The sequence below is a fragment of the Corvus cornix genome, chromosome 2 (genome assembly GCF_000738735.6).
Source record: "Corvus cornix cornix isolate S_Up_H32 chromosome 2, ASM73873v5, whole genome shotgun sequence".
Lineage (NCBI taxonomy): Eukaryota > Metazoa > Chordata > Aves > Passeriformes > Corvidae > Corvus > Corvus cornix.
The window spans coordinates 38,506,607-38,519,393 of record NC_046333.1 but is presented as its reverse complement, the minus strand read 5'-3'; the positions used below and the strand labels follow the sequence as shown (position 1 = coordinate 38,519,393).

General features: G+C 39.6%; 1 protein-coding gene across 6 annotated transcripts in view; it reads left to right on the top strand.

The window, feature by feature from the left end:
• The window catches only part of RBMS3 (RNA binding motif single stranded interacting protein 3), a 709,829-nt gene that overhangs the window by 685,295 nt on the left and 11,747 nt on the right, over positions 1–12,787 (top strand). For all 6 annotated transcript variants that reach the window (XM_039548876.1, XM_039548877.1, XM_010398913.4 and 3 more), the window contains one exon: positions 11,787–11,867. In XM_039548876.1, the coding sequence (XP_039404810.1) occupies positions 11,787–11,867 (81 nt within the window). The remainder of the gene's footprint in view (positions 1–11,786; positions 11,868–12,787) is intronic.

The window sequence follows — 12,787 nt, the reverse complement described above, 5'->3', positions numbered from 1 at the left end:
AATATACACATCACATTTCTTCCCTTGGGATCTTAATCAGAACAAGTAATGGCCTTTAGCTTTTCTCATTAGCAAAATGGAAAAGCACCATACCCAATCCATTAGAAATACAGCATTGTAATATGAATTTATAGGAAAGTGGCTGCATGCCAGCAGACATGGAGTGAGTTTACCTTAAAGGATTTTCAGGGGAAAAAAAAAAGGGAGAAAAAGTCACCCCTTCTGTCTGGCTTGCAAACATTTTGAGCCATTACTTATCATGCCTGTCTGTCAGGCATTTTGCTGTTGCTCCTTAAGTGCTTTTTGGACATTTCTGTCATATAAAGGGCATTCATAAGGAGGAAATATGGGTGTTTGAACATGTATTAGTCTTCCCCAATGTTGATTCCCTTCCTGGATTATTCTCCTCATAATCTCTATCAGAATTAGAGAGAGAGGAGGAAGTTGGGAAGATTTTGTTATTTTGCTTTGCTTCTAATTTTTCACAGAATGTGCTAAGCTGAAAAAATATATCAAGAGCAACCATTGCAGCATACTCGTCTGTCAAACTGAGACTGCTGCTCCGCTTTTTTTAGCCCTGTCTAAAACTATTTACAATCAGTACACTGAGAGTGAGGACAAGACTGATTAACAGGTGTTTTTCTCCAATGATGAGAATTGCTTTTTACTTGGCCTGGTCTTTATTAGCCCTAAAAATTATTTAAATTCATACACCAGCACTGAAAACTTTCAGTGCTTATATTTTCCCGAACTGTAAGAAGGTGTTAAAGCACAAATCCATACCAAATGATAATTGCACAATTTGAATGCATAGGAAGGGATTCTGTCTCCTTTGGAAAACTAGCACTGAAAGAGCACAAAGAACAGCCTTGGAATGCTGCTATTCTGCCAGCACTAAGACACATCTGTTTTGCTGGCCCCTTCAAGCAATGGTCGTGTTATTCCTGGTAAAATAAGTACTAAGCACACCCATAAAATTCTGTGTCTTATGAAAAAGGTGCACTTGCACTTTTTTTTTCTCCCCAAACAAGCCTCAGGTTTCCTCTGTGTTAAGTTGCTCACCTGTACAAAGTGAGAGTCAAAGCTGAAGCATCAGGTTTGTGTTCTTGGCTACTTCACTTACGGTTCATCAGCTGTGTTGATCACACTTTCCCAAAAAAACAGTGTCCCAGTACTAGGTTAAGAAAATAGTACAGTGAAATAGTGTGAAAGACCTGCAGTAGTCAAAAATGGGAGGCATTCTAAAGGGACCTCTCTCTGTAGGAGGCAAATTATTGATTAGATGACAGGACAGGAGGGCTTAAGGCAAGGAGGGATGACTATTTTTTGAGGTATCGGGATTTTTTTGTCCTTCTTGCCTTTTCTGTTTTGTTCTTCTGCTGTTTTTTTCTTTAATTTTTGGTATCTTTCCTTCTTTCTTACCTCTTCCCCTCATCATTTGGATGAAACAGTGACAAATTAGGAGAGATCTTGTGTAATTTTTATCATGCAGTAAGTTTAGGAGTTCAACATTGTTAGCAGATCATTACATGGTAGATAAGCTGATGACATAGCAGTATAGTTCAGACTACTCTGCTAAAAGTCAAGATTTCTCCTTTGCTTTTGCAGCCCTGTTGCCAATATGATCTGATGTGTCTCAGAGATCCTCCCACAGTTGATAATTAACATACTTAGAGCCAAACTGTAATATTCTTACTCAGTCACACTCTATCAGTAGGGCATTGACTTTAATTTTAAGGTGATCCTTCTCCCATAAGAATTTCAAGAGTTTATGGAAAGTGGGAAAAGGAAGTCTTCCCCAGAAATGCTTGCTATTACCACCTTCCACAGCCCTGCCATGTAAGCAAAGCTAATGGTCATGTAAATATACTTAAAGATTTTGACGCAACAATTTTATGCTAATGAGAAGCAATATTTTGTACTGCATCACTTTAAAACACTTTACTTTAAATGTACTGAAGTTGACACCAGCCTTTAAGGGTTAGTATTCTCTGTTATCCCCACCCTATCCAAACACAAATATGGCTGATCCTTTTGCTGAAGTTGAAGATAGAAGAAGAGTTGGCTGAACAACATTCATGGTTTGTGGGAAATTAATCTTATGAAATTTGGGTTCATTCTGATTCATCTTCTAAAAACTCAGAACAAACCAGAAAGATTCTCTCTTGAGCCAGAAATTCCAAACAAAATTTAATTTTCAGAAACAATGCCTCATGGTGTTCCCAATACAAAATACAGTCTGCAAGATCTTGGCAGCTGCCAACTGGCTTAAATGTCCATCTTGGTTTCTGTCAGCTTTCAGGCAGCAGCTGCAAAACACTCCCAGGATTTCATGTTCCAGAGCAGCCTCACCATGTCCGATGCTTTGGGCAGGCTTCCAGACCTTCTAATGGGTCGGCTTACAGGTCTGCTTACTGATGGCCAGATTAGTCTGGCAGCCAAGTCAGAAAACCCCAGGAATGTTGCTTTGGGGACGCAACTTGATGGGATTGTCCTGGAAAAAAAGCAGGGCACTGGCTTGAAGACTGGACTGCCGGTTTCCAGGTGTGTAGGAAGAGGCAAGGACATCCCAGAGCTTCATGTGAGGACTCATATGAAGCAGGGCTCTTGAGGCTTGCAAACTCCCTCCTCAACCACACCGACTCTGTGTTGAGCTGCCTGGAAGGCCTGAGTGAATGATTTGCAGGACATTTGTCCACACATGCCCAACAGCAGGATGATTTTCCTAGTATCCTTAGGGATAAGGGCCCAGCATTTCCCAGCGGGAATATGTTTCCCTCTGCCTAAGCCTGGAGTTGCGTATTCACCATCAATTCAGGAAGGCCAGCTTTCAAGGCATCCCTAATGCCACTGTTCACTTCCAGGGTAAGCTCCAAAAGGGGATGTCTCCAAGGTGTTTCAGGCTCACTGAACTGTCAAGTTCTCCTCCATCTCTGGATGCAGGGTACTGGTGAACAGCAGTCTTTTTTATGAAGTACTGAAATGGTCCCTGCCCTGCCCTGCCTTGCTCTCTCCTCCCTTTCCACAGTGATATCTTTCATTATACTTAGCCAAATATTTTGGATTCTAGGGATCTTTTAGAGGTAAAGGACTGAGCAGTATCATGCTTCAGCTGCTCTTAACAACATCCAAGGTGTACACTGGTGGTATAATTCTATTCTCTTACTACCTTTCATCTGTGCAGCATGACTGCCTTTTCATGCAGGAGGTGTTGAAATTCTTCCTGTTTCTAGGAAAATTGGAAATACCAATATTCAGGGGGCCTTCTGTCTGTTTTTACTGTTCCTTTTGGTTTGGTTTAGCTTCCAGCTAATTGTCCTGGCTTTCATCTGCTTCATTCTTGGACAGCTGGCCCATGAGTTGTCCATTTTTATCCCTGGTCTGAAAGAGAAATGGAAAGTGCATGTGATGATTGATAAGCAACTGTTATTTAAAAGTCTAAGCAGTTCTCCTTTTGTTTTAAAAACTTCATCCATGCAGTATGGACATTTGCACACAGCAGTCTGCTTCTCTTTAGACTCTTCAAATTCATGGAGATTTAATAGCATCTAGAAGACGTTTCCCTCCATTATTTGTTCATATAAATGGATATGTTATTAATAATAGCTCAATGTGCTCATATGTTGAGAGATTCACTGACACATTTTATTTTTTTTACTTACATTGAAAATATTAAAATGTACAGATCAGCCTTCCTTCATCTTACTAGCCGCCATTCATCAGGGACTAATTGAAAGGATTGCAGGTAGATGGAAATTTCTAAGAATTTCCAACTAAGGTGGTGCATAGGGATTTTTTTTAATATCGGGAGCCAGTTATAATTCTACTGCATCACCCATTTACTCTTCAGTATACAGGATCTGAAAGAATATAAATGTGACAGAATCTCAGTGATTACCCACCCTGGTTGACCAAGACTGATGCAGTATACTCTTACGTTATGATACAGTCACTATATGCTGGATTTTTTTAGGGTGCTGCAGACAGGACTGTGATAAATCATGCACTAACCCATGCTCAAAAACTTGCCCCAGAGAGCTCATAATGTGCATTCATAGAACAGGTACACAGAGGGTATTAGAAAAAAAAAAAAGCCTCTTTTGTAGAGAAATGGGTAAGAACTGAAGAATTAAGAAAGTACAACAAATTGCTAGAGTCTTGTTCTTTGTTTTAAGCACAGAAGTCTTCCTCTCTTGCAAATGTATCCATCAGACACATGGCATTATTCGAATTATGCAAAAAAGCAGTTTTCACATCTTGGGGCTATTCATATGTGGACTCATACATGAAGAATCAGTTTACATTTCTGTACAGCCTCCATGGGTCCCCACCTACAATGGAAGCTTTGTCACAAGGAAGAGTGAAAATGTCATGGGCCTTGGTACACTCACATGGACTGCAAGGATCACTGGCACCCTCAGGTCAAGTTCCTAAAGGAAGTTACCAATTAATGAAAGATGCAATCAGAATGGGAACTTATTTTCACATCCTGATGTGTTTTCCTCCATTTTTTCCCTTTTCACACATTGATGAGATATCTGGAAGTGGTTTGAGACTTTTACTGAGTTAATTTGTAGTGCCAGCCTTTAGACTAAAAAGTGGTTAAAGTGAATGAGCCAGTTTTTTATTTGTCTGTTTATAGTGCTTGCATTTACTACAGTTTTTACAAAGTGTATGCTGTTGAGAGCGTGGTGCACAGCTGTATGTGGGGGTCTGATAGTTCTCATATTTGTTTACTCTAAATAGTCTTTATCTGATTAGTCCTGATCACTCTGCTTTAGTAGCAGGACTGAATTTCAGAAAGAAGAAAAGACCTGTTAGGGGGAGGGTTGTGTGGCTAGCTCATCTGCACTTTTCCTTCTATACCTTTGTATTATCTGATTTCCAAAGATAGGGATTTGTGCAGGATGTTTAGAACTTCTGAAGAGAAAAGGAGATTAGTTTGCAAATATAGTTCTTGAAGTTATTATTCTCTCTACCTTCATTTAACTTGCTCAGAGAATTAGGTAACATCTCATTAGGAAGGTTGAAAGGGAATTGATAGCCAGCATTCCTAAATACATTTGTATTACTGAGCAGCAGGGAAGGAATGTTAAATCCGGTAAAGATTTCTATTCTCTGCCTGAACAATGAGTGCAGTGGCCCAGCGATGGGATTCTGTTGAATGACAGAGCTGTTCTTGATAGGGCTATGGTAATTGTGTGGTAAAATGGAATTATATTATTATATTTTAGGCCTGACTGATAATTATTAGCAAAATTATTGTAATATATGCAAAAACTTTGTATCATTTATTCTCCCATTCTTTAATTGGGAGAAAGTGAAATTAATAACAGGCATTGAATAAGTACAGGATTGAGCTGGAAAATGAGAATGCTTCTGGGTAGCAAAAGATATTTTAAGTTTAAAGTGAAAACTGTGGCAGCTGGATATTGTATTTCACTGAACTGCCGCTGGCGCTGATGAACTAGATGGTCCTTTTCTCGGATTCCTGAGTTCCCATGTCTCCATGCCAGACTATGGGATAAGAGGACACAGCAAGACAATGTTCTTTTCTGTTGGAGAGCAGGGTATTTTCAAATGAGAAGGTGGAACCAGAGAGAAAAAACCAGCAGTTTTATTCTGTATTTCATTACAGTTATAACCACGAGCAATGGTCAAAGAGAGATGCAATTTTTATTCTTTGCAGGGAAAGAGATTTGAAAGTGGAAGGGCAGGTTTCCTTCACGGGGTAAAAGAAAAAAAAAAGAAAAAAAAAAAGAAAGATAAAAATAAATTCAGCCAACAGACTCATTTCCTTCAGTTTTCCAGCAATGCAAACGTTTTCACATAATTCTGTGAGTGATGCAGTGTCTAGACTTCTCAGATAGTTTAAAAGATTAAAAAAAAAGCAGAAACAAACCCTGGCATTAATTCTGGGAATCCTGAAAAGCTAAGTCATTATCACTGTACTATAGTTCATGCGGTGATATGAAACCACAAATAGTCATTGAAGACCAGATTCTGGAATCCTTGCTTATTTAAGATACATGGCTTAGCATTTGCTCATGTAAGACTTCCCATTTAATCTCCCTTCAGCAGGCTGTGGTGGTGTAAATGCTTAAAGGCTTCTGCATTTTGGCTCTCACCTTTACTGAAAAGGCTCTGTGCCTTCCCAGGAACATGGAAACTGATGATATAAGGAAAGAGATTTCTGATTCTTGCAACAGATATACATTGATATAAAACCAAAGCAAAACATCAGAAAAGAACATTTGCACATAGAATTTATAAAAGGCTTCTTTAACATTTTTTCCTTGCTCATTGCCATTTGTCCTTAGTAAGTCTACTGATTTTGAGTGTTGTTTGAGGCTTCCAGATTTACTGCAACCTATCTGTTACTATCTCATTTTGTAAATTCTTTTTTGTTTTCTTTATACCAGGAAACTTATTCAGCATTGATCAGATTATCAACTGTTGTCACTCTCTAAAATCCCACAGTACTCATAGTGACCAAGGGAGTTAATGTAACTGCAGCAGCCTCCATCTAATCACAGCTGTGTTATTTTATAGGCAGCTAGGCCTATAAACAGAACTGAACTTTAGGGCGGTTTCTTATATGTTCTGTTAATGATGGCCCTCAGAACTTAAACAGAGTGTGCAGCCAAACTCTTCTGGTGATGTAAATGGAATCGTTTGGTCTTGCAAGAGGCACTCTTTCAGGCACTGTCTCAGCTGAAATTCAGTAACTAATGACTGGTGTTTGCTATGTACCTCAGCTGTCAACCTCAGTTGCCTGACTCTGCCTTAACCTGGGCCTGAGAAAGGCAGGCTAGGGGCTGATTAGGGCAGATGAATAAATGGACATGACCTGTGCCATAGTCTCAATGTAAAAGCTCCTATAATTTCCCTGTAGGTGACTCAGCTCCACCTTTGACGGGTAAATCATATTACCCTACTGCAACATTCTCCCTCACTCTGCCAGGTACAGGCAGCTGCCTTCCTCCTGTTTTTTATTTCCCAATGCCTGTCACCTTTATGGGTTTAGTGTTTGCTGCAGGCTTAACACCGTTCTTGCTGGAGCCAGGCTGGGACACCCCGCTGTTTGCAGATCTCTAAGAAGCGATGTTGCTCTCTAATTATTCTTGAGGGATCTCATTTTGTCCCCTCAACCCACTTCCTCATTTGTTACCTCCTTGCATTTAACTGTTTGTAGTCACAGAGAGTAGTATCTGAAAGGAGAGCAGACGTGTACATTAACACTCTCATTTTCTAGCTATATATTTTTTCACACATTTAAGTAGTTTCAAAATGGTAAGAAACAAAAACCCCATTGGAAAAGGTGTGAGTAGAATTCTTAATGTAGCATATAGACTAAATTGGTACCTGATAAGTGCTGTCTGAATTAAGCAGTCGGGCATCATAAAGCATGAATTATATTATAGTACTGCACATCTTCAGTGCTGAGAACATGCATTCTCTTACTGTATGAAGAAAACAATAGCTTACAAGCAAATTAAGAGCATGTTGCCACCAGCAATGTAGTAGTTTTCTGCAGCAGGAATTACCAGCTCTTCAAGGATCAGAGTGCCAAAAAAAGCTCCTTTATAACCTCCAGATCCATCATCTGTGCCTGTAGAGTCACTATTCATTTTACTGTCAGAAATAAGCAGCTCCTACTTTTAGACCCACAAAGCCTGTACAGTTGTGGAAGAATGAACGGTGTTTTCTTCTACCTTGCACATACCTTGTTGAATGACCGATCACATCACAGCTCAAGAATCTTTCATCCTGATGGAAACACATGGCAAGGAAAGGATGCATTTGGATTTTTCAGGTTCTCTCATTTCAGTGTTCATAATACTAATATTTAGCGGATTTAGCTGGGTGCTGCTGAGCTGAGCATGTGAGTCATGCTGTCTCTGTTTCTCACATATGTGTGGATAAAAAAAAGTAATGAGTGTGGTTCATGGAGAAAATAAATCCCAGTGATCATCTTCAGACATAGATGTCTTGTTTGCCGTCTGCCTGCTTCCAGGTTACATGAGTATCTTGAGGTAGATGGGAAGCCATATGTAAAGTATGTACATTTACAGCAGCTGTGATCCAAATCGAGCTGCATTACAACAGAGTCCCTCAGCTCAGGTATGTCCTTAGACTAGAATTTTCATCCAGGGTGGTCTTAAACTGAGTGGATTTAAAATATTTAACTTTTCTTTAAATCTCAGAATAATTTCTGGAGTTCTTTTCCACCTCCTAGCATGGGCTCTACTCACTTTAACACATCCAGAGCACATTTTTTAGTAGACTAGCTAGGTGAAGTGTCTGGGATACCCAGGGAGAGACACAGATTCCAGAGGGCTCATTGTGTGCTGGATGTGGAAGCTACTGAGCAGCAGTGTTCAGGAAGCTTTTTGCTAAACAACCAACTGTGAATATTCATGACAAGGAATTCAACTCTTGCATTATCCAAACCCATTGATGCAAGTATCAACACTGACATTGTGCCTTAGGACTATGTAATCTTTATTACCCTGTGAGATCAGCGAATTAGAGTTATGTAGTTCGCAAAGGAAAGAAATACATGTGAACTTGCTTGAGCTAGTGTCAATTATAATAAAAATTAATCTGTCTCCATTTTCATTACACTATTAGTAAACAAACTAAGCTAAAACAGCTTCTCAGCACTTGGCTTCCCATGGTAGAAACTGATCCAGCAGGGCAGACACTCCCGAATTCATGTGGTCTCAGCTGGGACTCCCTGTGCTGCATGTGAGGGGACTTCAGATACTAGACACCAATTATGTATCTCTGAGAACTAAGCTGGAGTTGTCCTTTATAGGTTGGTAAAGATTTTTACAGAAGCTTCAATGAAACCTTTAGTGAGACCCTGGAGATGGAGAATCAGTTCCAAGCCCCAGTAACATGTTTAATTGTCGACCGAATAACTCCTGCCTGAAATGGCGAGGGTCTCTTTACATTCATAAAGAGGAAGACATTAAATATGTTTGGACATTTCACTGGAGGGCAAAATATGTGTACCTGTGATACAGACCACTGCTGCTGTGTGGTCCAGGACCAACTGGACCAGTTAAGCACCAGTAGTCTGTACCACTGAGCCTTGGCTAAATTCTCCTAGGATCAAATTCTTTGCCACAAGTACTATGACTTCATTTGTGCCATTGGTGGGACTAATTTGGCTCACAACATTCGTCTTTTTAATTGTAGAACCCAAAAGGATTTATCAAAAAAATTGAACCACCACTAGAGAAGACATTTAGACAAGCAGAATGTTATATTCAGGAGAGAAGTCACTCTCCTACAGTTCTTCAGGGAGTCTGGCAAGTAACTGGGTAGCTTTGGTCTCCAGTGCTTTAAATCATTGCTGTTTGGCTGAACTCAGTTAAAACTCCTGCAAAAAAAACTAAACCAGGAGAGTGTGGGGAGGTGTGAGTGTCTGAAAAGACAAGGGCAAGCAGGCTTTGGCCAGGGCCACCAGTGACATTCAAGTCAACAGTACAGTTTTCCCTAGAGATTCTCTGGCTGTGAAAGAAGCAACATGAAGTAGTCTGGAAAGTAAGATCAGGATCTGCCTCAAGAGATAAAAAATAATAGAGTAAGAAACTGCACAAATACTGAGAGCAGCGCTTTTAGAGTCAGCGAAGACATCAATTAATTCCCAGACAGTTTCCATTGTTGTGCTACAGAACACAATGCCAAAGGATTTTGCAAAAATGGAGTGGTATGAATTAAAAGGCAATTGAATAATTTGATATTTATGTATTAAGTCGCCTGGGTTTGTGTGTAAGGTAAGGGAATGGCAGACAACTGCATAAGAGTCTGAGTGTTGATCTTCTGCCAGGTTTAAGGAAGAAATCAGAAGATGTTCAAGTTGAATGAGACCACTTTATTATTTAAATTAACACTTTCAAATAAACTCTATATATATTTGTACAAGTGATGCTAGACTGCTTAGATGTTTAGCACCTTTGCAGGTCGTTGCAGAAGTCTAAGAAAGCGTGCTTCAGGTAAATGTTAAATATTGACACATTTAGAACAATGCTACACAACAGATGTCTTCCCAACATGTGAAGGCAGCATTACAAGGCAGAATGAATGGAGCAGAAGTGGCTCTGGAACACCCTGCTGTAACATTCTCATTAGCTCTTAATCTGTGAGGCAGGAGAACAGCCCAGCTGTACTGAGGACAATAGGGAGAGTTGGCCTAATGCTTTTGGTGGGTTAGCCTTCATAAAAAACACTATTGAATTCAATTCTCTTCCTGAAGAACAAGGAAAAAGAGCTGCAGAAAAACATGGCCTGATACAGGCACACAGACACTGGGGGCACTCCTGTCTCTTTGCTCAAGTTAAGCAAAATACTGTGAATTTGGGTAAAAATATTGTGATGGTTCCCAACACCATATGCTGCTCATATTGCAAGTATGCATTCTATATCACATATGATCCTCACTTATTTTTTTTAATAGAAAACAATTTACTTAAATACTTTTTATTTTCTTCTACGTGAAAGAATACTTCAGAATTTAGCTGTGAGATTCTTACATATGCTGTTGTCATTCCCTTAGGCGTTTCTCCAGCATTACTGCAGTCTGCACCCCACTTTGCAATTTCATAATGCATGTTTGTGACAGGCATATCAAACCATCCAGTTAGTTTAGAATTGAGGTGGGAGAGTGCTTTAAATGTAAATTTTACTGTAAACAGCGGAATAAAATCTTGCAAGCACTTCCTAGCTCTGCCAGGAAGCAGAGATATATTTAACTCATTTTAAAATTCATCAAATACATTGTGGGCTGATTCAGATCTTTGGTGTGTCTTTGAAGATAACATGTAGTGGAAGTGTCATACAGTCAGATGGGGGATCAGGCACATTCTGAGATTCTTGTCAGTGAAGACATGTAGTTAGGACTGGATTGTAGAAAGAAAAGTACATATAGATCTAAGAACTTAATATTGATATTTTATTTGAAAATTTGAACAATGACTGTTGCATTCAGTTCAAGAGCTTTTTGAGAAGTGCTGTGTATAAAGAGGTCAGTGCCATAACAATGACAAAACTCACATGCACACGTGAATTTTAAAAAAGATTGTCTTGTAGTACTTGGGAGAGACAGTATTTCAGAGAAGCTAATACAAATTGATGCTATAATAGTAATTTGCCCAAGCTTCAAAATGCATAGGAAAGATCCCTGGATAGTAAGAATAAGACATCAGAATTTAGCTAAGGTATCTGTGTACAAAAGGAGAAACTCCAGATGGATCTTCCTCTTCCTTTATTTCTCCTGTCTTAGATTGCACCTCTCTGCAGCTTTGTGTCCCTGTAAACTCAGCTGCTGTTGTTGATGGGGTTAAATATAGATTGGAATAAACCTCTCAAATTTTATGCTTCCTATTTTGTAGGTGTCATTAGATAAGGTCAATGAGACTCCAAAAGATTGTTTAGACTGCTTTGTATCTGTAACCACTACATATATATGTGTGTGTATATATATATGCTGCTCTCGTGACTCCACTGAGATTTTTGTAAGTACAAATAGGAGTCTCTCAATTTTAGAACAATCTGCTTCTATCAGAGAAATGTTTACTATTGCCTATATTCAGATATTACCTTTATAGCTGGGTAAATTGTACCATTACCTAAAGTTCCTAATTAAAAGAAATAATATGCTATACACTAACTAAAAAACTCTGAATGGGAAATTGAAATAGTGTCATGCTTCTAACATGGTTTTATGCATCTTAATTGTGGTTTTCTTCTGTTCATTTGCTTTTGATTTGTTCTAGTACATGACTGCTGCTGCACCTATGCAAGGGACCTACATTCCCCAGTACACTCCTGTGCCTCCAACAGCTGTCCCTATTGAAGTAAGTTTATCTCTATTCATGAAAGTAGAGTGAAGGGGGAGCAGAACTCTTATCTATTATGCCTTCTTGCACCTGTTGTTTGAAAGGGGCCTAAAGGTTCTTTATGGAGAGGTGGCTGGAAGCTTCCAGCTTTTTTAATTAGGACTGCACATTTCTTTCTCTTTTTGTTTTCTTTCTTTCCTTTTCCTTCTTTTTTCTAACCCCTCTTTTATTTTTTTTTTAATTATTTGCAAGGGCTCTTGTTTTGCATTTGTTTTGTTGTACAGCAGGTCATGGAATAAAACATCAGTGATTATGACTATTTTTTCCCCATGTACTTGGGAGGGAGATGGGAAGAGACAGGAAAACAAACCCAGCAGGCAGACCACGAAACCAAAAGAGATTTCAAGAAGAGAAGATTGCAAGAGGGTTTGATGCGGTCCTTAGCAAGCATAGGTAATTGCTGAAACATTTAGCCACCAGAAAAAGTGATTGAGCAATGGAAACCTTCCTCTTGTATATACAGACGTGGAGGATGCTGCACTGACTGAGTGCTTTTCATCCTTGAGGAAGGATTCGCTCCCTCCCTCCTTGGGGCTGAGTCATGCTGATGACAGTCTAATGAGTAAGTATTTACTCAACCCTGTAGACCACAAGCTGCTGGGAGAGCGTCAGCTTGGCCTCCACTTCTGTGAAGCTTCATAAGGGCAACTGAGCACAGCGAGAGGAGGGAGCCTTGGCATCCTCTTCCCTGTGTGTTTCTCTTTGGCACTACCCTCTTGTATTAACAACTTCTGCCCTGCTCTGGGGTAAGGCAAGGAGTGCCAGGGTCTCTGTACTTCTGTCTTCATCTGTGTGGACTTTGGATTTTGTGCTATTACTACTCTGTGCTTTGAGGATGTGAGTTAGTGCTACTGCTGGCATGGCTTCACCAGCAGTCA